The following is a 24024-nucleotide window of genomic DNA, read 5'->3' on the forward strand; positions in this document are numbered from 1 at the left end:
ATATGCCCAAGAACCACTGATACTAATACAATTGAGAACAGTGTATATGTATTTATGTAGAATATTTTTGGGGAAAAATGCAAAGGGATAGGACTCGGGGTTATTTTTGTGAATTGTCCCTGGTACGTATTCGGTGGTTGGGGCTGGGAGGGTGCGTAGTTAGTGGCTTGAGGGGGGAAATCTTTGAGACCGGGGAAGGATAGAACAAAGTTTTATTCTTGTGTGGTTTAATTGAAGTAGCTCTTTGTCTTGCATTTGTTTTCTGAGCGAGTGTGACTTCTCCTTGCGTGTGGACAAAACTGATCCAAACTTCTTTTCTAATATTATACTGATTAATTGAGGTAAAATCAGTGTCAATAGTGCTACGACTGACATCTAGTGTCAAAGTGGTAAATTTAATAGTGTGTGCGCACGTGTGAGTGTGTGTGTGTGTATATATATTGCCTGTTAGAAATTCCTTTTTGTGTGATCACTACCCCGGGGCCTCTACTCAGCTGGCTCCGACCTATTGCATGTCCCTCGTCCCCTCCCCTCTACCATTGGTGGGCATGCCTTCAACCACTAATGGGCAGCGATGCTTCCAGCCACTACACTCTGAAACTATGGAACTCTCTCCCTCAATCCCTCCTCCTTCCCCATCGTCAGATCACCCCTGAAGCCCTTCCTCTTCGATCGTGCCTACGGTCAACTCCCCCTGGCTCAGCCACTGTTAAGCGCTTTGAGATGCTGCCTTTGCCAGGGTATGTGCTGCTGGAGTATGCAAGTTGTTATTGCTGTGTGTGTGTGTGTGGAGTGGGAGGGAGAGAGAGTATTTGTGTGGGCTGTAACGGTAACAAATGTTTGTGAATGTTTTGGGAGCGGCAGAATTCCTGCGAAGCATCTGTTGTGGGTAGGTTCCTGTACCGTGCCTGAAGGGCACTGTATAAATCCAAGTTGCAATAGGCACTTTTGGACATTGCGCCTCTTGCGATTTTCTTGTCGACGTGGTGCATAAGTCTTGTGAATTCCAATGACGAAACGGTTGGGTTAGATTGAGCTGATCTAACCAACAAGCCTTTTCGCTTCAGTCCAGAAACTCTTACTCTCAAAACCAGATTCCACTTTATGGATTGTTTAGACTGTTCTTACTCTTTATTTTTTATTCTCTCTCTCTTGTCTCAAAAGCTGTCGACATATTATTGGATATGTACTATCCTAGTAATTGTGACTATTAAAACAATTGAGAAACCGTTATTTTTTCAACTTAATTCATTACCCTGCGAATCCAATGCTTTATTTGCACTACAGACAGTGACAAGGCCCTGATCTCAGCCTCGGAGGTCAGTGGACCGTTTGCAAATGTGTCTCACAGTGTCACCCACTCCCAACCATACATTAGGTGGGAGCCCAGTATGTATGTCCAGTTCATAACCCAGTGCTTCTGTTTTTATTTCAGCAATAAACGAGAGGCAATTTTTTGCCTTTTTTAAGGTCCTGTAATTCCCAAGTTAAAACTGTCTCTTCCAGCCTTCCGTGTCCTGCATAGGGTAACATGGCACAGAACAGGAGGACGCACACCCTTCATTCAGCCCGTCGTATCAATCATCGCTGTGGACATTCTCTAAGCTGATCTTTCAAGATGGGGGGAGAGAAGGGGATCTCCCGAGTGCCAATGGTGGGGAGGGGGGGTCCCACTGAGGAAATGATAGATCTGCTTGTTGTAACTTTGTTGGGATAAGTCCTGCGGAAGAAATGTCTCCCAGGAGAAATTAGAGAGGGGAAAGTGATCAGATCTGGCTTGGAACCTGAGTCTCCCAGCAAGTCTGTCCTGGTGGTCTTTCTTCACACCCCACCCTTCTGCCCCTTCCCCTTCAACAGTCCTCCAAAACCTTTCATTCATATCCCTTCATCATGTATGGACTCTTCCTCGAGGATGGTCGAGGCGATCGAAGCTGGATGTGCAGGCCTGGCATCATTGCCCTCCACTTGGCGGTCGTGTGAAGATCCTCCTCTCCTTTCCTAACCCCGACTTGCCTGCCCTCCACCCTTCCTGATCCCAAGCCTCAGCTCGGATGCAAATCGCCAACTGTCCAGCAGCTTGGGACGTCCTCCCGACGTAAAGTCGCTGTGTAAATGTAACTTGTGCGTGCGTGCGTGGGTGTGTGTGAGAGGGGTGGGGGGAGAAATCCCTGCCTGGGAATGAGGTGCCAGTCACAATGAAAGGAACGTTAGCGTAAAACACACTGAGCAGAGGAAGGAAACCCGTTCCGCAACACAAGACGGAAAGATTGCAATTTATCACGCAGGCGGAAAAAAAAAAAGAACCATAATCGATTGACCTGCTTTTATACAGTGCTGCCCCAGTAAACACCAACCGCCACCATCTCCAAGGCACTTCGTAGAATTGCCCAGAATTGAAGTGAATAAGTAAACTTGGCAGCTTATCTGTGCCAGCGACTCCTCGGAAACAGTAATGATTAATGATAATCCTTGCCTTTTGACACCGCCAGCCCCTTTCACGTCAGACAGGCCAGCCCGAAGCGCTTCACGGGCAAACACGGCAGCCAGTTTCCACAGGGGAAACGACCGTGAGGCGAACGACCGATTTTATCCAGGGCTTGGATTGTCAGCCAGAACCCAGCGAGTGAGTAATTCCCTTCTCTTTTCAAGTCGTTCCACATAACAATAATAATTAGTAGTATTATCTTTTAATAATAATAATAATCCTTGCATTTGATTATAGCGCTTTTCACGTCGGGAGGACGTCCCAAAGCGCTTCACAGAACACACTGTAAAGTGAATTGACTGTATATTTGTGGGCGAACGCGGCGGCCGATGGCGCACAGCAATGTCCCACAAACAGTCGTGGATTGAAAATGACCACTTTATTATTGTTTTTGGTTTTGGAGGATTATTATTAGGCTCTGTGTGGAGTAAGGAAACTTACTCCTCTGCCGGGAATTGAACTCAGGTCTCTCACTTGCAAAGCGAGTGCTCTAACCACTGAGCTACAGGACACCCCACCCCACCGCCCCACCCTTCCTTTGCTCATCTTCAGCTCGCACCCGAAGACTTCACTCTTCGTCCGGGCCCGCGATCACCTCCACGTTCTCCCTGGCTCAGCATCAAACTAATCCATCGTGAAGGGGCGCTGTGTAAATGCGTGGTTGTGGTGTTTCAAGTCAGGCGCAACTCCACACACGCGTGCGCACACACTCGCGCGCGCGCACACACACACTCGCGCGCGCACGCACACACACACGCACAGGTTGCCTCACTCTCTGGCGCCGTTGTTGTGAGAGTTCGAGCCACTCTCTCCCGCGTTCTTGGAGGGAGTGGCAGTGCCCGCCTCGCCGGTCTCAGACTGCCCGGGCAGCGAGTGCAACAGCTGATCGTCGCTCAGCAGCTTCAGGAGCTGCGGGTGGTTGAAGTGAAGGGCGTCGTCCAGAGGCGTGTTCCCCCACCTGACGGGTGCGTGGAGACACGTTAGCGAGGGGTTAGCCTGAGATCCCAGACACCGCGGTGAGTGAGCGATAGATAGGCGCTCTGAGACGCTATCCTGCGTAAGTGCAAGTTTGTTGTAGTTGCCTCGCCTGCCCCTCGCAGTGACGATCAGCAACTACATCCCAAAACTCTGGACCATTCTGTCTCCATCCCTCCGGCTTGACCCCCCCCCCCCTCCCACCCACCTCCCTCTTCATCTTCGACCGTGCCTACGGTCACCTCGCACGCCCTCTCTCCTCCCCGGCTCAGCATCATGCTCCACCTCTGCCGAGCGCTCTGGGACCCCCACACCTTGCGTGAGGGGGGTGGGGGGGGGGGAGGGTGGGCTGCGTAAAGGCAGGTGGTTGCGAACCGTCGCTGGTGGTAACTCACCTGTCCTTACAGAGCGGGTTCACGTGACAGGCGTGGAGAAGAAAGCGAACAGCTTCCTCGTGACCTGTGAACAGACACCGGTGTCAACAGAGCTCCAGCCCTGGCTGCTCGGACACCACAAGACGGATATTGTTTGGAGTCCCGTAGCTCAGCGGTTAGCGCGCCCGCCTCGCAAGCGAGAGGACCCTGGGCCGATTCCTGGGCGGGTCAGGGCGAAACCTCAGGCCTCTTCTTTACCGAACAGTGAGCAGGAACCCGGCTTTTAGTCGATTGGAGGATCGCTTTCCGAAGGTAATAATCCATGTTTGTAAATTATGGGCCTCGGCAATGGTATTTGGTCCACAAAGCACATGCGAAGCGCTTTGAGACGCCTCGAAGACGTGATAAGGCGCTGTATCAAATGCCAAAATTATTATTATTATCTTGGCAAAGGCTGCCTGTCAGTCCTTACCTTCCGCTGCCGCGATGTGGAGAGGTGTGCGCAAGTCATAGTCTTTCTGTTGCATGTCCATGCCAGACAGGGCGAACCTGGAGAGCGGGGGACGAGCAGCTTAACAACCTGAGAATATTGCCAGCCCAGGACCCACTGTGCTGCACAGTCACGACAGCAACACAGCCTGTGGATTCCTGGCCCCTAACCCTCTCTCGTTCCCCTATCTCTCTCTCCCCCGCACCCCCCCCCCCCTGCGAATGAGGGAAAACGTCCCATAAATGCTCACCTCCTCAGACTGTCTGTGTCGCCGCTGTAAGCGGCGAAGAGTAGATTCACTGTAGACACCTCCTGTGAGAGATCACCATTGTTTTATTATCTACACGTTATCTACAGTCCTCCTCACACACTCACACCCACACACACACACCTCACACACACACACACACCACCCATTCCCTCCCCGCTCCTGTCCTCTTCTTACCCCAACTTCACTCCCAATCCTTCGAGGGTCCAGTTTCCGTTCGAAATGCCGCAGGTTGTCATAGTTGTGGAAATTAAAGAGAGAAACGAGCTCCTGGAAAATCCGACCGGTTATTACAGAAGCCAGATGTGTGTGTGTGTGTAATAATGGTGGCATTGATATAGCGCCTTATCACATCTTCGAGATGTGTCAAAGCGCTTCACAGAATATGCTGTAAAGTGTGGTGACTGTGTGGTTTGTGGGCGAAAGGCAGCAGCCAATTACTTACAGCGAAGTCCCCACAAACACTCATGGATTGAGTGACCAAATTATTGGGGGTTTTTTGCACTTGTGTGTAGCCGTGTGTGTGTGTGTATGTGTAGCCTTGGGTGTAAGTGTGTGTATGTGTAGCCGTGTGTGTGTGTGTATGTGTAGTTGTGGGGGTGTGTGTGTGTGTTTGCGGGTGGGGGTTAGTGTTACCTGGCAGAAGTTGATGCCACGCACGCTGTTGCCCACTTTGTCCAGGGGGGGAGACCAGCACATGACGCCCATCACGTTCGGCACCACCAGAAGAACACCGCCCGACACGCCCGACTTTGCCGGGAGCCCCACCTGCGCGGAAAACCGCGTAAAAGCGCCCTTTCCTCTCCCGAGTTGAGTAAACCCGGGGGCTGGGCTTCGCTTCGGGGAGAGTGTGGCGTTCCGCACCAGTAATCCAGAGACACGGGGAAATCGCCGTGTGCAAATGGCTTACTTGCGTGGCACTCTCAGTCCTGTTCGGACGCTCTTAAGCCGTGATGGGTTGGTGTCAGATTGACTCAACTATTTTACTCTGTAACGCTGCGCCCTGGGTATGCGTTCCCCCCCCCCACCCCCACCCCTGCCCCAAGAGGGGTGTTAGCGATGAAAGGGTCGCGTGGGGCGGAGGGGACGGTGCAGTGCTAAAGATTTGTTTTATTTCACAGGAGACACACACTCGTGCGTACGCGGAACTTGCACAGGACCCCCCCACCCACCGCCCGCTCCCCCCCCGCCCCGCGTTGGTGACTGAAGAGCCTGCAATATATCGATGCGAGCACTGGGTGGCGCAAATGGCACATTTCAGTCCAGGTGAGAGAAGCACTTGACTGGAACGTACATGTACCGTACAGTGTAGTGACTGTGTGTCTTGCGGCGGCGGCGGCTAGTTTGCGCGCGGCGGCGGCGGTCCGCGGGTAGGCGCCGAGTGAATAACAAATTTTATCTGTGGGGGAGGGAGGAGGGAGGGTCTGGCGGGAAACACTCACGTGGAAAGCGAACTCTCCCGAGAAATCGTACATCCCACAGGAGTGCATGAGGCTCAGGGTGTTCCGCACGGCCTCCGTACTCAACACGCGCTGCTCTGTAATCGGGCAGATGCCGCCATTTGCCAACGTGGCGGCGATCACGCTCCCCGACTCGCACGTCATCTCGATGGAGCACAGCTTGTCACACAGAAGGGTGGGTGGGTGGTGGGAGGGGGGGGGGGGGGAGTTGACCGGGACAGAGGGATTGAACGGAAAAAAAACATTTAGCGAATATAATGATCCTTGCATTCGATGCAGCGCCTCGTCGCGTCGTTGAGACGTCTCAAAAGCGCTTCATTCGATAGGATGGACTGTAAAATGTAGTGACTGTGTATTTTGTGGGCGAAACGCGGCAGCCGATTGCGCGCAGCAGGGTCCGCCACACAAACAGGCGTGGATTGAGTGACCGCATTTTGTTTCAGAGGGATGTAACACCTTTACAACGTCAGAGAAAAAAAATACTCGCATTTGGTGTTGCACCTTAGCGCGGCAGTGCCTCTCTTACGAAGTGCTCATCAGAGTTCTCTGCAGTTCTGTTCAGTGACCGCGTGTTTTGCGACAGCTAATGGTAACGGCGGAGTGACAAATTGGGTTTTGCACAGCGCCTTTCACGTGGTGACGGCATCCCAAGGCGCTGGACAATCAGGGGCTTTGTACCCGGAGCTGTGAGCTGGGATCAGTGGGATGGAGGGCAAGGGGAGGTGGGGGAAAGAAGATGACCGAAGGGCACGGTCGAACAGGAAGGTCGTCCCATAAACAAAGAGCTGTGCAGCGAACGAGCTATTAATCCCAGCCTATATTCCCAAGTTTCCCGTCTCCCGAGCGCGTTTTACCTGGAAGTACAAGTCTAACGAAGCAATCATGTTAGCGCCGTCAGGAAAACACTGAAACAAAGAGACGCAAATTAGCTCTTCCCAGCGCCTCTCTGCCTCCCCCGGGGGCTCCCCCCACCACCACCACCACCACCACACTGGCCTACCCACCCTCTTCTCCTTTAAGTAATATCCAATGGCGAAATTCCTGTCTCCCGTCTCCTTCTCAGACTGAAACCTGGAGCGGGGTGGGGGGGAGAAAAAGGCGACGTTATTCCTATGAGGGCAAATCCGCAGCCCCGGTCCCCAGGCCATGTTTGTGGGATCTGGACCCCGTTTCCCAAGCCCGGCCTCCAGGGCCACATCCCTAGGCTCCATTCCCCAGTCTCCAGCAGTTCCTGGGCCCCATTCCCGAACCCCGTCTCCGGACAGTGATCGCACAGGACACTCACGTTGCATTGCTGAATCCCACGTATTCACGGCCGGCCATTTTGTTCAGGTATTCCATCACCTGCAGAGAGAGAGAGAGAGAGGGAGTCAACCGGGTGGAGCTCCAAGCTGGGGACTCTCAGTCCGATGGAGCTCCAAGCTGAGGACCCTCAGTCCGATGGAGCTCCAAGCTGGGGACCCTCAGTCCGATGGAGCTCCAAGCTGGGGACCCTCAGTCCGATGGAGCTCCAAGCTGGGGACCCTCAGTCCGATGGAGCTCCAAGCTGGGGACCCTCAGTCCGATGGAGCTCCAAGCTGGGGACCCTCAGTCCGATGGAGCTCCAAGCTGAGGACCCTCAGTCCGATGGAGCTCCAAGCTGGGGACCCTCAGTCCGATGGAGCTCCAAGCTGGGGACCCTCAGTCCGATGGAGCTCCAAGCTGGGGACCCTCAGTCCGATGGAGCTCCAAGCTGAGGACCCTCAGTCCGATGGTGCTCCAAGCTGGGGACCCTCAGTCCGATGGAGCTCCAAGCTGGGGACCCTCAGGCTGATGGAGCTCCGAGTTGGGGCCCAGTAGGTTGGGTTTCGCTGTCCGGCCATGAGTGTTCAGGTTGCTCCACGTATCTACTTGTAGTCCCTCCTTTTCCTTCCTCCCTGCCTCCCCCCCCACCTCCCCCCACGCTACTGCCATATCGGACCGCAGACAAGTGGCCCATTCACCTGCCAGTCGGATACTCACAGAGTCAAACTTCTCAGATTTATTCCCGTCCGGCTGCAAATACAGAGAGGAGTCAAGAGTCAGGAATATTCCAGAGACGGGGAATACAGAGCGCTCACACCCTCTGTCTCACTGTGTATTCGGGCGAGAACGTGTCCTCCCCGACGTGAAAGGCACTTTACAAATGTAGTTTTGTTGCTGTTGTTGTGTGTGTGAGAGAGAGTGTGTGCGCGGTGGTGTACAATAGAGGGAGGGGGAAGAAGAAATAATATATATTTGGTATAGTGCCTTATCACGTCGTTGAGACGTCTCAAAGCGCTTCACAGAATATATCGTAAAGTAGAGCGACTGTGTATTTTGTGGGCAGAACGCAGAAGGACAATTGCTCTCTGCCCTCCCTCTCTGCCTTTCTCCTCTCTTGCACTCGCGCGCTCTCCTCTCTCTCGTTCTTCCCATCTCTTCTCTCTTGCCTGTCTCTCTTTCTTTCTCTCTCTCTTCTCTCTTGCTTTCTGTGCCCTTTGTGGCCTTCCCTTTTCCGCCCTCCACACCCCCCCCTTTCTCTCCCCCTTCCGACACACGGTTCACCTTACCTTGATGAGGGAGGTAATGATAATGGCTCCGGCATTTACCATGGGATTATGAGGTTTATCTAAACACGGAACAAACACAAAAAGCTTAGTTTAGCAGCGTTCAGTGTACGTCACTTGACATCCGATATTCAGGAACGTTTGAGTGAACAGATAATGCAATATAATAATAATCCGCAGATTGTATTTGATACAGCGCTTTACCACGTTGCGGCGATGTCTCGAAGCGCTTCACAGGATATATTGTAAAGCGTAGTGACTGTATATTTTGTTGGCGAAGCAGTGGGTGATCGTGAACGGAGAGCACAGCCTGAACTCAGCATCTTCATGTCTGCTCGGGCTGCGGAATTGGGCCATCTTGTAGGCCCAAGATGGTCCGACATCTTGTGCTGAGCCTAAACCAATCCGCCAGGGCCCTCTGTCTCTCTCTCCCCCAACGCAGATTTAAAGCGAGGTGAAGGGGAGATAGTTCCAGAGGGCGAGGGCGGGCGAGGGATGACAGGGTAGCAGGATGGAGGCCGTGAGGAACGAGCAGTAAGCCAGAAGCCTTTCACCCAGGCCCAGTTTTGGTCAAAAACCTGCCTGCCCGCCTCGGAAACCCAGTCATTAAAAACCCTCCTCTTGTTTTCCTTCTTGCGTTGGCAGATGTGCCCCCACCCCCGAGACCTCTCTTAATTGTCAGAAAACAGGTGGGTGTCATGCCAACCGGCTTGTGCTCAGGTGAGCCTAGGTTCTCCTCTGTGTATTCTGTTGCTGAGGGAGATACTGAGTTGCAGGATCAGAGCTATTTGCATGTTGCTGGGTTACTCCTTGTTGTTTTCATCGGCCAAGTAGGTGTCTGACACGTGCGGAAACCCATCACCGTTGCTCAAGAGTCTCCAAACCCAACTGAGAATTCCTGGCCTCCCACCTACACATGGAAATCCCAGGGAGAGATCGTTGGAATGGAACGATCTCTCCCTCTCTCTCTCTCTCTCTCTCTCTCTCTCCCTGGAGGGACGCACCCTCCTTACCGAATTCCGGAAAGTATTTGGCGCAGGTTGGCGAGAGCCAAGGCTTGGGGTGGGGGGAAGCCTTTGGCTTGCAGGGTTAACAGGAGCCGAGTTGGGTCACTTACCTTCTTCATTGAGAAATAGCTTATTGAACTTCAACCCACTGGGCTCTTTCCCCATGTAGTAGTGCACATGGTCAGTGCTGAACTCATTGACTGCGATGGCGTACACAAGGGGCTTCACGCATGACTGTAAGCAGAAGGGAATCTTGGTGTCTCCAACTGAGTACCTGCGGAGAGAAGGGGTGGGGAGGGGGGAGAGAGAGAGAGAGAATGAGGAGGAGTCCTGCAGCAATTTTTGTGCACAGCAACAGCTATAAAGCAAACCAACCCATTTTATCTGGGTGGGGGGAACGGTTAGGATAGAAAGGCTCTCGGACTTACCTCTGCCCGTCTACTGTGCACAGAGACACCCCCCAGAGGTCGGGGCTGAACTTGGCCAGTTGAGGAATGTAATCAGCAACCTGGCGGACGACACAGAGAGGGTTTGAGCTCAGTCTTGTCCCAAGTAACAGTGCGCCTCAGCTCAGGGTCACTCCCCAACATCACACCCTGAGACAGCAAGAGTTATGGTGCCTCATATCTTACCCACTGACACACACACACACACTGTACCCTCACATTGCCACTGCTCTTGCTCTTGGCGTTCCCGTAGAGCCGGTTGATGTGAGAGGAGAACGTCTCAAAGTCGGGAATGATGAACCTTTTCCTGAAGGCCTGGGACAGCAACACGGTGTTGTTTCCAAAGAACCTGGAGTCGGGGGAGAGGAGGGGTGGTGGTGGGGACGGGCGGGCGGGCGGGGTGTTGGGGGGAAAAACACGGAGTGAGCTGGGCAGGGAAATGGTCAACGGTTTCCAATCCAATCCTTTTTTTTTCGCGGGTGAAACGCGGCAGCTAATTTTACTCTCTCGAACCAGCTGTGAAGCAATCGAGCCATGTTAATCCGGGGGATTGTCAGCCAGGACACCGGGAAAGAGAGAGAGAGAGAGAGGGTTCTCAAAGGGCTTTACACGAATGCACTGTAAAGTGTAGTCACTATGTGATTTGTGGGCGAAACGCGACAGCCAATTGCGCACAGCAGTGTCCCACAAACAGTCGTGGATTGAGCGACCAAATTATTATTTTTTGTGTACATATTTTTTGGAGGAGGGATTATTATCTGCCAATCGACTAACAACCGGGTTTCTCCTGACTGCTCGGTAAACAGAAGCGTGTGTGTGGAGTGTGGAGCAAGGAAACTTGCCTAAGGTGGAATCGAACCCCCCCCCCCCCCCCACCCCACCACCGGTTATGTAACAGCGGAACCAATAAGTATGAAGTGCAGGAGAGAGGGTGAATATCAGGAGTGACTTTATGGCCTATAAATAGCAGCATTCCAGGACAGAATAAACTGTTATATGGTGACAGGTGCAGAGCAGAGGAGAGGCTTCCTGTGCCAGATTGGGAGGGTGGGAGAGAGAGAGAGAGAGAGAAAGTTGGAGGTGCGTCCACAAAATCCTGTTCCCCCCCCCATGATTTTTTTTTCTCTACGGTGCGCTGACCAACAACTGAGACACAAGGACGAATGATGACACTTGCGTTTAGAAGTAGGCAATTGTATTCAGTGCAAGTGTTTAAACTTCAAATTTTAAGCGTTTACAATAATTTAAAAAATAACCCTTGCGTTTGATACAGCGCCTTATCGCCCCTTTTAGACGTCCCAAAGCGCTTCACAGAGTATACCGTAAAGCGAATTGACTGTACATTTTGTGGGCGAAACTCGGCAGCCAATTGCGCACAGCAGCGTCCCCCACAGACAGCCGGGGATTGAGTGACCAATTTCTTGAAGGGAATATCTCCCCCGGAAAAGCCAATCAACTAACAACCGGGGTTCCTATTTACTCCCCGGTAAACAGAGGCACGCGGAGTAAGTAAACTTTCCCGTTGCTTCGCCCTGCCTGGAATCGAACCCAGCTCCTCTCGTTTGCGAGACGAGTGCTCTAACCGCTGAGCCACAGGACCCCCACAGGCTTTAACTTTAACCTTAAAAAATGGGAGAGGTCTGGGGACGCACGGCCTGAAAGGCTGATGGAAGCGCATTCGATAATGGCTTTCAAAATGGAATTGGATAGGTGCTTAAGGGCTACGGGGTAACAGCGGGGCAATGGGATTAGTCGGTGACTCTTTCAAAGAGCCGGGCACAGGCACGATGGGCCGAATGGCCTCCTTTTGTGCCGTAAGATTCTGTGACAGCGAGTGGTGGGGGGAGAAGGGAATCATCCCCACTCTCGGGTGTCAGAGAGAGAGATTCACGACCCAATTGCGAGTGATCCGGTCGCACAGCTCAGTGACAGGAACACTCGATACCCGGAGAAAACGACCGCTTGACATTTGCAGTCACAGCTGAGGTTCTCCGTGGCGGCGCCCGGCAGTTAAACCAGACGGCAACCGGGCGGGTCCTGAGGTTTTCAGCCCGAATCAGCTCCGATCTCTGGGTCAGAGGCTGTGAGCTCAGTCACCATTGTTCAAGTTCCTTTCCCCCACACCCCCTCCACCTTCCCCCCACCGCCACTCTTCCCTGTCCCACGTCAAAGCCGCTGTATAAGTGCAAGTTGTCGTCATGATTATTGTATAATTATTGTCGCGTGTTGAGCCACATTGCCGTTAGTTACTTCCTGAAGAGATGGCGGTCGAGCAGCGTGAGGCTGGGGGAGCTCTGTGTCGCCTCTCGCAGCTGATCCATGCACTGCTTCAGCCGGGGGTCAGACGTCAGTAGACCTGTGGATTTCAGGGCCTGGGTTTGAGGGGAACAGATACAGAAAAAAGTCAGAGTCAGTGGCTGAACTATAGGGTCCCTGAAACTTCCCGAAAGCCTCCCCCACCCCCCCCAAATGTGGTCACTCAACCCACGTAATTGGCTGACGCGTTTCACCCACAAAATACACAGTCACTCCACTATACGGTATATCCTACCCTGATGAAGGTGGGAACGGGTATCTCTTCCCGGCCGTGGCTGATGGTGTAGAACAACAGGTCCTCCAAGCCATGTATTAGGCTGGCTTTGTGTTTCCTCCTGAGGACAAAGTGCGGCAGTGAGGGTGGCAGCGAGAGAGAGAGAGAGCGCAAGAGAGCGAGAGAGCATGAGTGAGAGCGCGAGTGAGAGCATAGGTCAGGCACGTCACCTCCGTAAATAATAATGATCCTTGCGTTTGACATGGGGCCTTTTCACGTGGCCGAGAACGTCTCGGAAAGGCTTCACGGAATACAGTACAGCATTTACCGAACACACAGTCAATCCAAACCATCATTGTTATCCCAATACCATAAAGTGAATCGACTACATTTCGTGGGCAAAACACGGCAGCCAATTGCGCACAAACGCTCGTGGATTGAGCGACCACACTGTTGTTGTTATTATTGCTGTTATAACTTTGTGACCCTGTTTTCCTCTCCAGGGTCACTCAGTCCCAGCCCAATTATTCTTACGTTCCTAACGTCTATTTATAGGGAATGCAGCGAAATGGAACATCGGCGTCAGGTAGCATGCGGCGAGCGACCTGCAACCGCTCCTAACCTTGTGCTCCTCTCTTCCCTGTTCTGGCTCCTGCCCGTTCCCCATTTCTCCCCCCTCCCCATCCCATCCCATCCCATCCCACCACTGTTTGTGAGTGGGGTGTTTGAGGAATGAGCAGTAGGTTGGAATAGTAAGAGAGGAGCATTCGATGTCCCAGCACCTTGGGATGTCCTCCTGACCTGTCAAGCGCTTGTACAAATGTCGTCGTTTTTGTTGAGCGAGCACTCAGCCACTGCTCCCCACGTCCCGAGTCACTCGGGCCCCCACGTCCTCTCTCTTAGCCTTCGAAGCCGCCTCCATTGAAAGCCGATCTCTCTGCCCGCGTTTTGGTCAACACTCTCCCGCTCGCCTCGCAGCCCCCCGCCCGCGGCGTTCCGGCGCCGTGAGAGACTCCCGACAACCCCGTCCCGCCGCTCCAAGGGAACAGGGCTCGGTGACGAGTTATCGGGAGCGCATCCCCCCCCCCCCCCCAAAAAAAAAAAAATGCGGTCGCTCAATCAAGCGACATCCCACGTTGGTAGGACGTTGCTGCGCGCGATTGTCGGCCGCATTGTGCCCACAAAACGCACAGTCGATTCACTTTACGGTACATTACGTCGATGCAATCAGGTGCTGCATCAGGTGCAAGGATTATTAGTCTTAGCCGGAGCTCTGAGCTCACCGCCCCGAGGCCGGGCTGTTGCGACTGCATAACGGAATACAGGTAACCTCACCACTTCCCTTCAAAAGGGCAACTTCTGCAATCGGTTCCAATCTCCTGTCGCAAAAGCTCAACCGCAAGCCATGCAAATCGGGGAAAGTAGCTGTCGTCTGGTCGATTGAGGCAGTTTTGCATCGGCGGCGGGTGACTTGGGTGCGGGCCGTCGAACCTCCCAGTTGCACGTCCCCGCGTGTGGATGCGCCCCTGGTAAGAGCCGATCGCTTGCGTTTGCCTCGACGCCGTCACGCTCTCGCGCTCCTCTCTCTCTCTCTCGTTCTTCCACCCCCGCCACCACCCACCACCAATCTCCGTTCTCCCCTCCCCAGGTCTCCCCCAATAATTCCTTTTATTTATAAAAAGCTTAATAACGAATTGGTCACTCGATCCGCGACTGTTTGTGGGGGACGCTGCTGCGCGCGGTCGGCTGCCGTGTTTTCGCCCGCCAAACCCGCGGTCCCCGGCGCTCCACGATACACCCCGCGAGGCGCTTCGAGCCCCCCCCCCCAGCGGCGGGGCCGAGACGCCGCGTCAGGTGCGAAGCTCACCGCGGCGATTGTAACCGTCGATCGCAACAGCACTCACAGCAACGACATCAATTCCGATTACTACACATCGTCGTTATAATTATTACGCGTTACTGTACACATTATGTGTGACTCACGGTTCGCTCTGCGCAGAGACGTTCCCGTCCGCCTGTGTCAGCCCTGTCGGCTCCGGGGGGTGAGCTCCGTGACTGGCGCCGCCGCCGCCGCCGCCCGCGGGGCGCCCTGACCCGGGCCCCCTCCGCCCCGGGTCGGGGTGGGACCGAGCTCCGCCCGGGCTCGCCCCGGCTCCGCGGGTGACGAGCTGACGGACCCCCAGAGCGAAGTCGGGGAGCGATTTAAACCGATACATCACTGCGCTACAAGTGTTATCGATCGCTTCCCCTCCGATACCCTCTTCTGCAACTGTGTCGATTTACTCTACAAAGTATCGATTTGTCCCCCACACACACACCCCCTCCTTTGCAACTGTATCGATTTGTTGCCTTTAATGTATCGTTTCTAACGCACGCAGAGAGTTCCCTGACTTTGCAAAGCACTTATCGATCTGTTTCCTTCTCAAATGTATCGATACTATTGCTCCCCCTCCTCTTCCTCCTCCTCCTCTCCCTCCCCCTCCTCCCCCTCCTCCTCCTCTCCCTCTCTCTCTCTCAAATGTATCGTTCTACTGTATCTGTCCTCTCCACTGTTATCGATCTCTGTCTCTGTGTCTCTCTCTGTCTCTGTCTCTCTCTCTCTCTCTGTCTCTCTCTCTGTGTGTGTCTCTCTGTCTCTGTGTCTCTCTCTTTCTCTCTCTCTCTCTCCCCCTTCGTGCAACACATGTACTGCCAGGTACATTTCACAAGGCAGTGGTGGAGGGGAGAGGGGGGGGTGAGGGGTGGATTCTGAATCATGAGTGATTCAGCAAAGGTCCAACCAGCTGTCTGTGTGTGTCTGTGTGTGTCTGTGTGTGTGGGGGGGGGGGGGGGTGGGGGGGTGTGAGACACTGACTGAGAGACAAATATAAGCTGCCGACGGTCTCTCCAACTCTGAAGAAGAATCCTCGCATCTGCTGTGGCCCCTAAAACATCGCTGCGTTTCGAAGGACAGTGCGCACGCGGTCCGTGTACTTATACTAATAATAATATAATATATATAATATAATAATAATATAATATATAATATAATAATAATATACTATATGGTACTTGGCAGATAAACGAGCACACGAGTAAAAATGATAGTAATAATTGGGTCACTTCAATCCACGGCCGTTGGGGGCACCGTCCGCACCTCGGGAAAGATATGTTGGCTCTGGATGGTTTTAATAATAATAATAATAATAATTATCCTTGTTACCCGGCTCTGAAAGGGTTAAGTTACGAGGAAAGGCTGAGTAAACTTGGATTGTATTCCCTGGAATTCAGAAGGTTGAGTGGGGGGGGATTTTTTATTCAGGTATTTAAGATGATAAAGGGATTTGATAGAGCAGATAAACAGAAGCTATTTCCTCCGGTGGGGGTGAGGGGGGGGCACCAAAACAAAGGGGAAAATAGTCTTAAAATTCGAAGCATTTTAGAGTGAAATCCGGAAGCGTTTCTTTCATTCAAAGGGGATGGTAGAATTCTGAAATTCTCTCCCTCCCCCCCCAAAAAAAAAAGGTTGAGAGATATTTCAAGGGTGAGGTTGACAGATTGTTGGGAAGTCGGGGCGGGGCGGCGGGGGGGGGGGGGGTGGGGTGTGGGGGGGTTAAGGGCTCCGGGGAGAAAGCAGGAAATTGGAACGGAAAGGATTACTCGAGGCACAGATCGGTCACGATCTAATTAAATGGCGGAACAGGCTCGAAGGGGCTGAATGGCCTCCTCCTGCTCCTACGTTCCTTCCTAATCGGCTGCTGCGTTTCTCCCACGAAATACGCCGCCAATTCACTCGCGGTGTGTCCCGCGAAGCGCTTTGGGGGGCGTCTCGAAGACGGGATAAGGCGCTCTATCAAATGCAAGGATTATTATTATTATTTTTACCACCCGGGCACAGTAAGAGGAAGGAAGCCCTGAACTGATTGTGTACTAGATCAACGAGGATCTTTCCTGTGAAGATCAGTTGAGCATTCTGTTCAAACAACATGTTATTAATGTTTCAAAACTAATTGTAAAAGGCTGCCGGCACCATGGAAAGGGATATTACGCATTGTTTGTACATAATGCTGCAAGTTAATTGCTATTTTCTTTAATGAATGTTGGCTTCTTAGAACGGGTTAATGGTCCATAACTGCGATGCTTATCAGTGCAAATTAATGGTGCGCTTCCCGGCGCAGTACATATATATATATATTTTGTGGGCAAAATGCAGCAGCGAATTGCCCACGGCAGTGTCCCACGAAGGCCATGGCCACGAGCGACCAAGTTGTTTTTGGGGGAGGGATTATTACCCCCAAATGAGACCTTAAAGTGGAGCTCCTTATCAGGTGGATGTTAATAATCAAGCAGGTATCCTGACTCCACACGCCTCTGTTGACCCCCCAGCAGTAAATAGGAGCCCAGTTGTTTAGTCGATTGGTGCATCGCTTTCCGGGGGTAATAATTCCTCAACAAAAAAATCGGGTCACTCAATCCACGACTGCTTGTGGGGGGGCACCGCTGTGCGCAATTGGCTGCCACGTTTCGCCCACAAAATACACAGTCAATTTACTGTACTGTATATTGCGTGCGGCGCTTCGAGACGTCTCAGCGACGTGATCAGGCGCCGTATCAAGTGGAAATATTATCATCCTTGATCCAGTGCCGAGATGCCTCGCAGGATTTTGCAGTAGACTGTAGTGATTGTACTACAAAATCAGTCGGTCCACTGCTCACGACAGTTATAAGTGCGGAGGACATCTTAATGCAAATTCCTTTGTTCGTAAAAAAAACCCTTAACTCTTAAAAGTTTTCGGTGTGCGCGAGTGAGACAGGCAGAGAAGAAGTTTAACGCTGAGTGGGTGGAATGCTTTCACAAACACATCGATAAACCCAGTAAATGAAATGTTAAACGTGACGCAAAACTAAACGCTTTGAACAACAGGTGGCCTCTGGTTTGAAACGCACTCCAGAAATAAATAGTGGGGCGTTGTGTGGGATCCAGTAGAGGGCACGCTTTAATAATAATAATAATAATAACTAATAACAAGCCTCGGGTTTGATGCAGTGCGTTATCACGGCTTTGAGACGTCTCAAAACGCTTCACCGAATACACTGTAAAGTTAATTGACCGTATACTTTGTGGGCGAAATGCGGCAGCCGATTGTGCACAGCTGTGTCCCAAAGTGGATCGAGTGATCAAATTATTATTATTATTCTTTGAGGGATTATTACCCGCCAATCGACTAACAACCAGGTTCCTACTTACTGCTATGTAAATAGAGGCGTGTGCGTGGGGTGATAATAGTAATAATAATCATAATTCAATCACTCAATCCATGACTGTTTGTGGGACACTGCTGCGCGCAATTGGCTGCCAACTTCACCACAAAATACATAATCAATCCATTTTACCGTATGGCCTTGGAGCGTTTTGAGACGTCTCATCCATAAGAATACCCCTCGCATTCGATACGATGAGGCGCTTTTTTCACGTACCTTCGAGGCGTCTCAGAACGCTTCGCAGAACACAGCGCAAAGCGAATTGACAGTATATTCGTGGGCGAAACGCGGGAGCCAATTGCGCGCGGCAGTGAGTGAGGCGTGATATCGAAATGCAAGGGTTTTTATTAACAGGCGGACAGGGAGCTTGGGTTAACGGCTCGTCCAAAGGATAGATTGATCCAGGCTGATAGCAGCGTCGAATGACCTCCTTGTGTGTTGTCGAGATTCAGGTTCGAGAATCCCCAGAGAGAAAAGGAAGGGGTGTACTCTACAGTATTTATTATTGTGGTTTCCAGTGCGGCTGAAATTATCTGTCGGATCTGAGTTCGGGGCTTTGGCTCGTAGGTCGCGTTGCTTTCTACTGTGTTTCTTACTGATGTCGGGGCCGGAAAAACGGCAGCAAATACATCTCTCGCTCTCTCTCTCTTTCTCCCTCCCTCAAAAAAAAAATAACACGCATCTTCTCGTAAATGAGACCAGCGGCAGCTGGGGCGTCGATTGCATCTGCGACAGTCATCAGCCGAGCGAATGGGAAGCTGTGGATGAGTCATCTCTCTCAGGGCCTTGTTATTAGGTATAAAAAACAAGTCACGTCTATTTTAATTGACTGCGATTGAAGAGTTCACACCTTGCCTCAGACTGAACATTCAGACTCTCTGCTCTTCGAATAATAATAATGATAATTGATAATCTTTGCCTTTCGTGTAGTGCCTTAGACGTCCCACAGGACATACCGTGGAGCGTGTATTTTTCTGGGCGAAACTCGGCAGCCGATCGCTCCCAAACAGCGTCTCCCAAACAGCGGTGTTTGTGCCAAATTATTATCGTTTTATTTTATTTTCGATCGGTCGATTATCCCCGGAAAGCAACCCGGGGTTACCGCGGGGCAAACGGAGGCGCGCGCGTGGAGCGAGGGGACTCGCCCGAGCTTTCGCCCCCACCCCCCCCGCACCGGGAATCGAACTCGGATCCTCTCTCTCTCTCTCACTTGACCGCTGCTCCGCGTTACTGGTATCTCAACGGCATTGTTGTTGCGTTCTTCGTCCAAACCGACTCTCGCAAAGCTTTTCAGATATTATCTTTTCTCACTGCTCTCTCAACAAAATCACAAAATCAACTTTTTTTGTGTGGGGGGGTGGGGGGGGGGGGTGGGGGTGGGGGTGGGGGAGGAATGGGTTTCAGTTTCAGGGGAGAAAAACACCACCACTGCACAAACCTTCTCTCTCTCTCTGACATTGTGTGTGTCTGTGTGTGTGTGTGTGTGTGTGTGTGTCTGTGTGTGTGTATCTGTGTGTGTGTGTGTGTGTGTGTGTCTCTCTCTGTGACAGTTTGTGTGTGTTTCTGTGTGTGTTTCTCCCTCTCTAGTTGTGTGTGTCTCTCTCAGGCTGTGTGTCTCAGGCTGCGTGTGTGTGTGTGTGTGTGTGTGTCTCAGGCTGTGTGTGTGTGAGTCTCAGGCTGTGTGTGTGTGTGTCTCAGGCTGTGTGTGTGTGTGTGTGTGTGTCTCAGGGTGTGTGTGTGTGTGTGTGTCTCAGACTGTGTGTGTGTGTGTGTGTCTCAGGCTGTGTGTGTGTGTGCTCAGACTGTGTGTGTGTGTGTGTGCCTCAGACTGTGTGTGTGTCTCAGGCTGTGTGTGTGTGTGTGTCTCAGGCTGTGTGTGTGTGTGTGTGTCTCAGGCTGTGTGTGTGTGTCTCAGGCTGTGTGTGTGTGTCTCAGGCTGTGTGTGTGTGTGTCTCAGGCTGTGTGTGTGTGTCTCAGGCTGTGTGTGTGTGCTCAGGCTGTGTGTGGTGTCTCAGCCGCTGTGTGTGTGTGTGTGTCTCAGGCTGTGTGTGTGTGTGTCTCAGGCTGTGTGTGTGTGTGTGTCTCAGGGTGTGTGTGTGTCTCAGGCTGTGTGTGTGTGTCTCAGGCTGTGTGTGTGTGAGAGTCTCAGGCTGTGTGTGTGTGTGTCTCAGGCTGTGTGTGTGTGTCTCAGGCTGTGTGTGTGTGAGTGTCTCAGGCTGTGTGTGTGTGAGTGTCTCAGGCTGTGTGTGTGTGTGTCTCAGGCTGTGTGTGTGTGTGTGTCTCAGGCTGTGTGTGTGTGTGTGTCTCAGGCTGTGTGTGTGTGTGTGTGTCTCAGGCTGTGTGTGTGTGTGTCTCAGGCTGTGTGTGTGTGTCTCAGGCTGTGTGTGTGTGTGTGTGTGTGTCAGGCTGTGTGTGTGTGTGTGTCTCAGGCTGTGTGTGTGTGTGTGTGTCTCAGGCTGTGTGTGTGTGTGTGTCTCAGGCTGTGTGTGTGTGTGTCTCAGGCTGTGTGTGTGTGTGTGGCTGAGTTCCTCCCTGTCTGTGTAGAAGGTGCGGCCCGGAGGTGGGGGGTGCGGCCCGGGGGGAGGGGGTGCGGCCCGGGGGGGGAGTGCGGGTTCCGCAGTTACAGGGACAGTAGCGCCGCTGGACAGCGGGTGAGTGAAACTTGGCTTTGGGGATAATTTTTGCGGAGGGGAAAAAATTGAGGAGGTCCCGAGTTCCTGAGGACTCTTTTGCCTCTGATTCTCTCCTTCATATGTCTGTCTCTCACTGTGTGTCTCTGTCTCTCTCTGAGTGTGTGAGTCTCTGTGAGTGTGTGTGTGTGTGTCTCAGTGTGTGAGTGTCTCTGAGTGTGTGAGTGTCTCAGTGTGTGAGTGTCTCAGTGTGTGAGTGTCTCTCTGAGTGTGTGTCTCTGAGTGTGTGAGTGTCTCTCTGAGTGTGTGTGTGTCTCTTTCTGAGTGAGTGTGTGTGTCTCTGAGTGTGTGAGTGTCTCTGTGTGTGTGTGTGTGTGTGTGTCTCTGAGTGTCTCTCTGAGTGTGTGTGTGTCTCTTTCTGAGTGAGTGTGTGTCTCTGAGTGTGTGTGTGTGTCTGAGTGAGTGTGTGCGTGTGTGTCTCTGAGTGTGTGTGTGTCTCTCTGAGTGTGTGTGTGTCTCTCTCTCTGAGTGAGTGTGTGTGTCTCTGAGTGTGTGAGTGTCTCTGAGTGAGTGTGTGCGTGTGTGTGTTTCTGAGTGTGTGTGTTTCTGAGTGTGTGTGTCTCTCTGAGTGTGTGAGTGTCTCTCTGAGTGAGTGTGTGTGTCTCAGAGTGTGTGTGTGTCTCTCTGAGTGTGTGTGTGTGTCTCTCTCTGAGTGAGTGTGTGTCTCTCTCTGAGTGAGTGTGTGTGTCTCTGAGTGTGTGTGTGTCTCTCTGAGTGAGTGTGTGCGTGTGTGTGTCTCTGAGTGTGTGTGTGGTGAATGTCTGAGTGTGTGTGAGTTTCTTTATCACTGTGTATTGTGTGTGACTCTCTCTCACTGTGTGTCTCCCTCACTCTGTCTGTCACTGTGTGTGTGTGTGTGTGTGTGTGAGTTTCTCTGTCACTGTGTGTGTGTGTGAAAGTGTGTGTTTCTCTTGTGTCACTGTGTGTGTGAGTGTGTGTGTTCTCCCTCTGTGTCACTGTGTGTGTGAGTGTGTGTGTTCTCCCTCTGTGTCACTGTGTGTGTGAGTGTGTGTGTTCTCCCTCTGTGTCACTGTGTGTGTGAGTGTGTGTGTTCTCCCTCTGTGTCACTGTGTGTGTGAGTGTGTGTGTTCTCCCTCTGTGTCACTGTGTGTGTGAGTGTGTGTGTTCTCCCTCTGTGTCACTGTGTGTGTGTGTGCGTGTGAGAGAGAGAGTGTGTTACCCTCTCTGTGTGTAGCTTTGTGGGTTCAGAGACTGAAACCATTTCTGTAACTCTGAACAAAGTTTGTCATCTTAAGGCGTTTTTAAACAGGAGATCACCAGATTTGGAATGAGAAGTGCCTCAAATCCGCTCTGGTCTGAGGGGAAGTGGTGAGCCTTCAGATTGAGGTGAAAAAATGAGGATATTTTTGCATTAAATGATCTTATAAGTGGGTCTGGGTGGGCTGGCTGTCTACCTCCTGTGCCTGTTTTCTTGTATCGGTCAAGAGGCAGGGAACATTATTGATCAAACTTATTGATTACCGATCCCACCTGAGGACTTTCCTCTTTGACCGTATCTACGATTTCCCCTCCTATCTCTACCCCCCCACCCCACCACCCCCCAGAGTCAGGCTCCGCCACTGTTAAGCGCTCTGAGACGCTGCCCTGCGTGAAAGGAGCACTATAAATGCAGCGACAACTTATTATAATAATAATCCTCGCGCTTGATACAGCATCTTCGAGACGTCTCAAAGCGCTTCGCGGGATATACCGTCAAGTGAATCGCCTGTATGTTTTGTGGGCGAAAATGACAGTTTACACAACGCCTTTCGGGTCGGGAGGAGGTCCCGAGGCGCTGGATTTGGAACCCGAGCTGGGGGTTGGGATCAGGAGGGGGTGGGGGGGGTGACCGAAGGCGCGGTTGGTCGAAGAAGAGGGTCTTGAGACGTGCCTCGGAGGAGGCGAGGGCTGGTGGGGTGGGGGGGGGGTGAGGCGAAGGGACCGTGGGAATGGAGTTCCGGGGGGGGGGGGAGGCAGAGAGGCTGAAGGTTGTTGTCGTCCTGATCGATTATCCCTATTGATTGATTGATTGATTGATTGATTTCCCCCTTAGTGTCAGAGTGTTTGAGTGACAGGAACTTGGTTCAATCCCTTGACCCAATGTAACGGGGGGGGAGGAATCTCCGGTCTGATTGGCTGGGTCGGACGCCGATCACATCCATCAGCCAATCAGGAGCCTGGAAAGGCGGGACAATGTGTGTCCGGACCAATCAGCGTGACGCAGGGGCGGGCCCTGTGCCGGGTACTTCCGCGTTTGTTGCTTCTCGGTCCAAAGTCCCTTTTGGGGTTGAATTGACTCAGAATTTAACCCTTTTTTTGTGAAATCACTGTCATCATCGTCTTCATCATCGTCGTCATCGTGGTCCTCGTCAGCCACGTATTTGATGTGTCGCGTCGCCGCGACGTCCCTCAAAAGCAACACACTGCAAAGTGTAGTGACTGTCTTATTCTGCGGACCAATCGCGACAGCCCATTGCACACGGCGGCGTTCCCAATCCCCCCCCCCCCCCCCCACCACCACACACGCGCGCACGAACAGCCGTGGATTGAAGGGACCAATTTATTATATATTTTTTTATCCGAAGGGATTATTACCCCCGGAAAAGCCATCCATCGATCGACTAACAATTGGGTTCCTATTTGCTGGGAAAACAGAGGCGTGGGTGTGGGCGTGGAGTAAAGGAAATGTCTCGCCCTGTCACGGAATCGAACCCAGGTCCTCTCGCTTGCGAGGCGAGTGCTCTAACCGCTGAGCAACAGGACTCCACTGTTGTCTACAGCTACAGAACAAATTATCTGCCCCGTTTGCATGCAAAATACACAGTCGGCAATAACCTATGAAGCGCTTTAAGACGTCTCGGACGATGTGATAAGGAGCTATGATCAAACCCGAGGATGATTCTAATTTTTTTTCCCTCTGACCAAACATTTCCTGGATTATACCTCTCTCTGGGTTAATACGCCAAATCTCCTCGCCTTTCGCTTACTCTTTCCGTTGATCCTGAATTGAACTCTGTGAATCTGATGATTTTCTTTTGCCCACGTAGTTGTTGTTGTTTGCGTGGGGTGAAAGCGATGTTAAGGAGAGCAAAGCAGAAGCATAGTTGTGTATAGGCATTGATTTTATGGTTCATTGTCCCTTAGATGTGGCCCTTTGAATTTAGCTGATAACGTGAATCAATGAATTAATTCTGTGGTATTGGATCAAACAAAGTCTGGTATTTAAAGGACACACCTTTGAACAACGTCTTTACTATGTCAACATGTCTGGTTCTGCTTGTCTCGTTCTAACGAGTGCTTGATCCTTCTGACGAGGTGTCAATCCGACGTTCTCTCTCTGTCCCCGGCTGGACCTTTAAGGATGCCACACTGTGGGAGAGGGAGGGAAAGAGAAGGGAGTCATTGTGTTAGGAGGACGTCTTCGCAGGATTTACTGTGAAGTGTAATGACTGTGCTTTCTTAGCTCATCGGAAATACGAGCGCTGTGTTTT

The 24024-nt window shown here is 52.1% G+C and overlaps 1 protein-coding gene across 1 annotated transcript; it reads right to left on the bottom strand.

Moving 5' to 3' along the window:
- Positions 1 to 2977: 2977 nt before the first annotated feature.
- Positions 2978 to 14818, bottom strand: LOC103191067 (glutaminase liver isoform, mitochondrial). Its single transcript, XM_042344158.1, has 18 exons — positions 14586 to 14818; positions 12624 to 12723; positions 12323 to 12444; positions 10292 to 10421; positions 10055 to 10134; positions 9737 to 9900; positions 8623 to 8681; positions 8054 to 8086; positions 7338 to 7396; positions 7057 to 7123; positions 6907 to 6957; positions 6035 to 6211; positions 5229 to 5360; positions 4770 to 4862; positions 4575 to 4636; positions 4307 to 4383; positions 3856 to 3919; positions 2978 to 3443 (listed from the first exon to the last, which is right to left on the bottom strand). Exons 1-18 carry the CDS (start codon positions 14816 to 14818, stop codon positions 3254 to 3256), a joined length of 1893 nt encoding a protein of 630 aa, XP_042200092.1. The 3' UTR covers positions 2978 to 3253.
- Positions 14819 to 24024: the final 9206 nt, after the last annotated feature.

Source organism: Callorhinchus milii, unplaced genomic scaffold (genome assembly GCF_018977255.1).
Source record: "Callorhinchus milii isolate IMCB2004 unplaced genomic scaffold, IMCB_Cmil_1.0 Scaffold27, whole genome shotgun sequence".
Lineage (NCBI taxonomy): Eukaryota > Metazoa > Chordata > Chondrichthyes > Chimaeriformes > Callorhinchidae > Callorhinchus > Callorhinchus milii.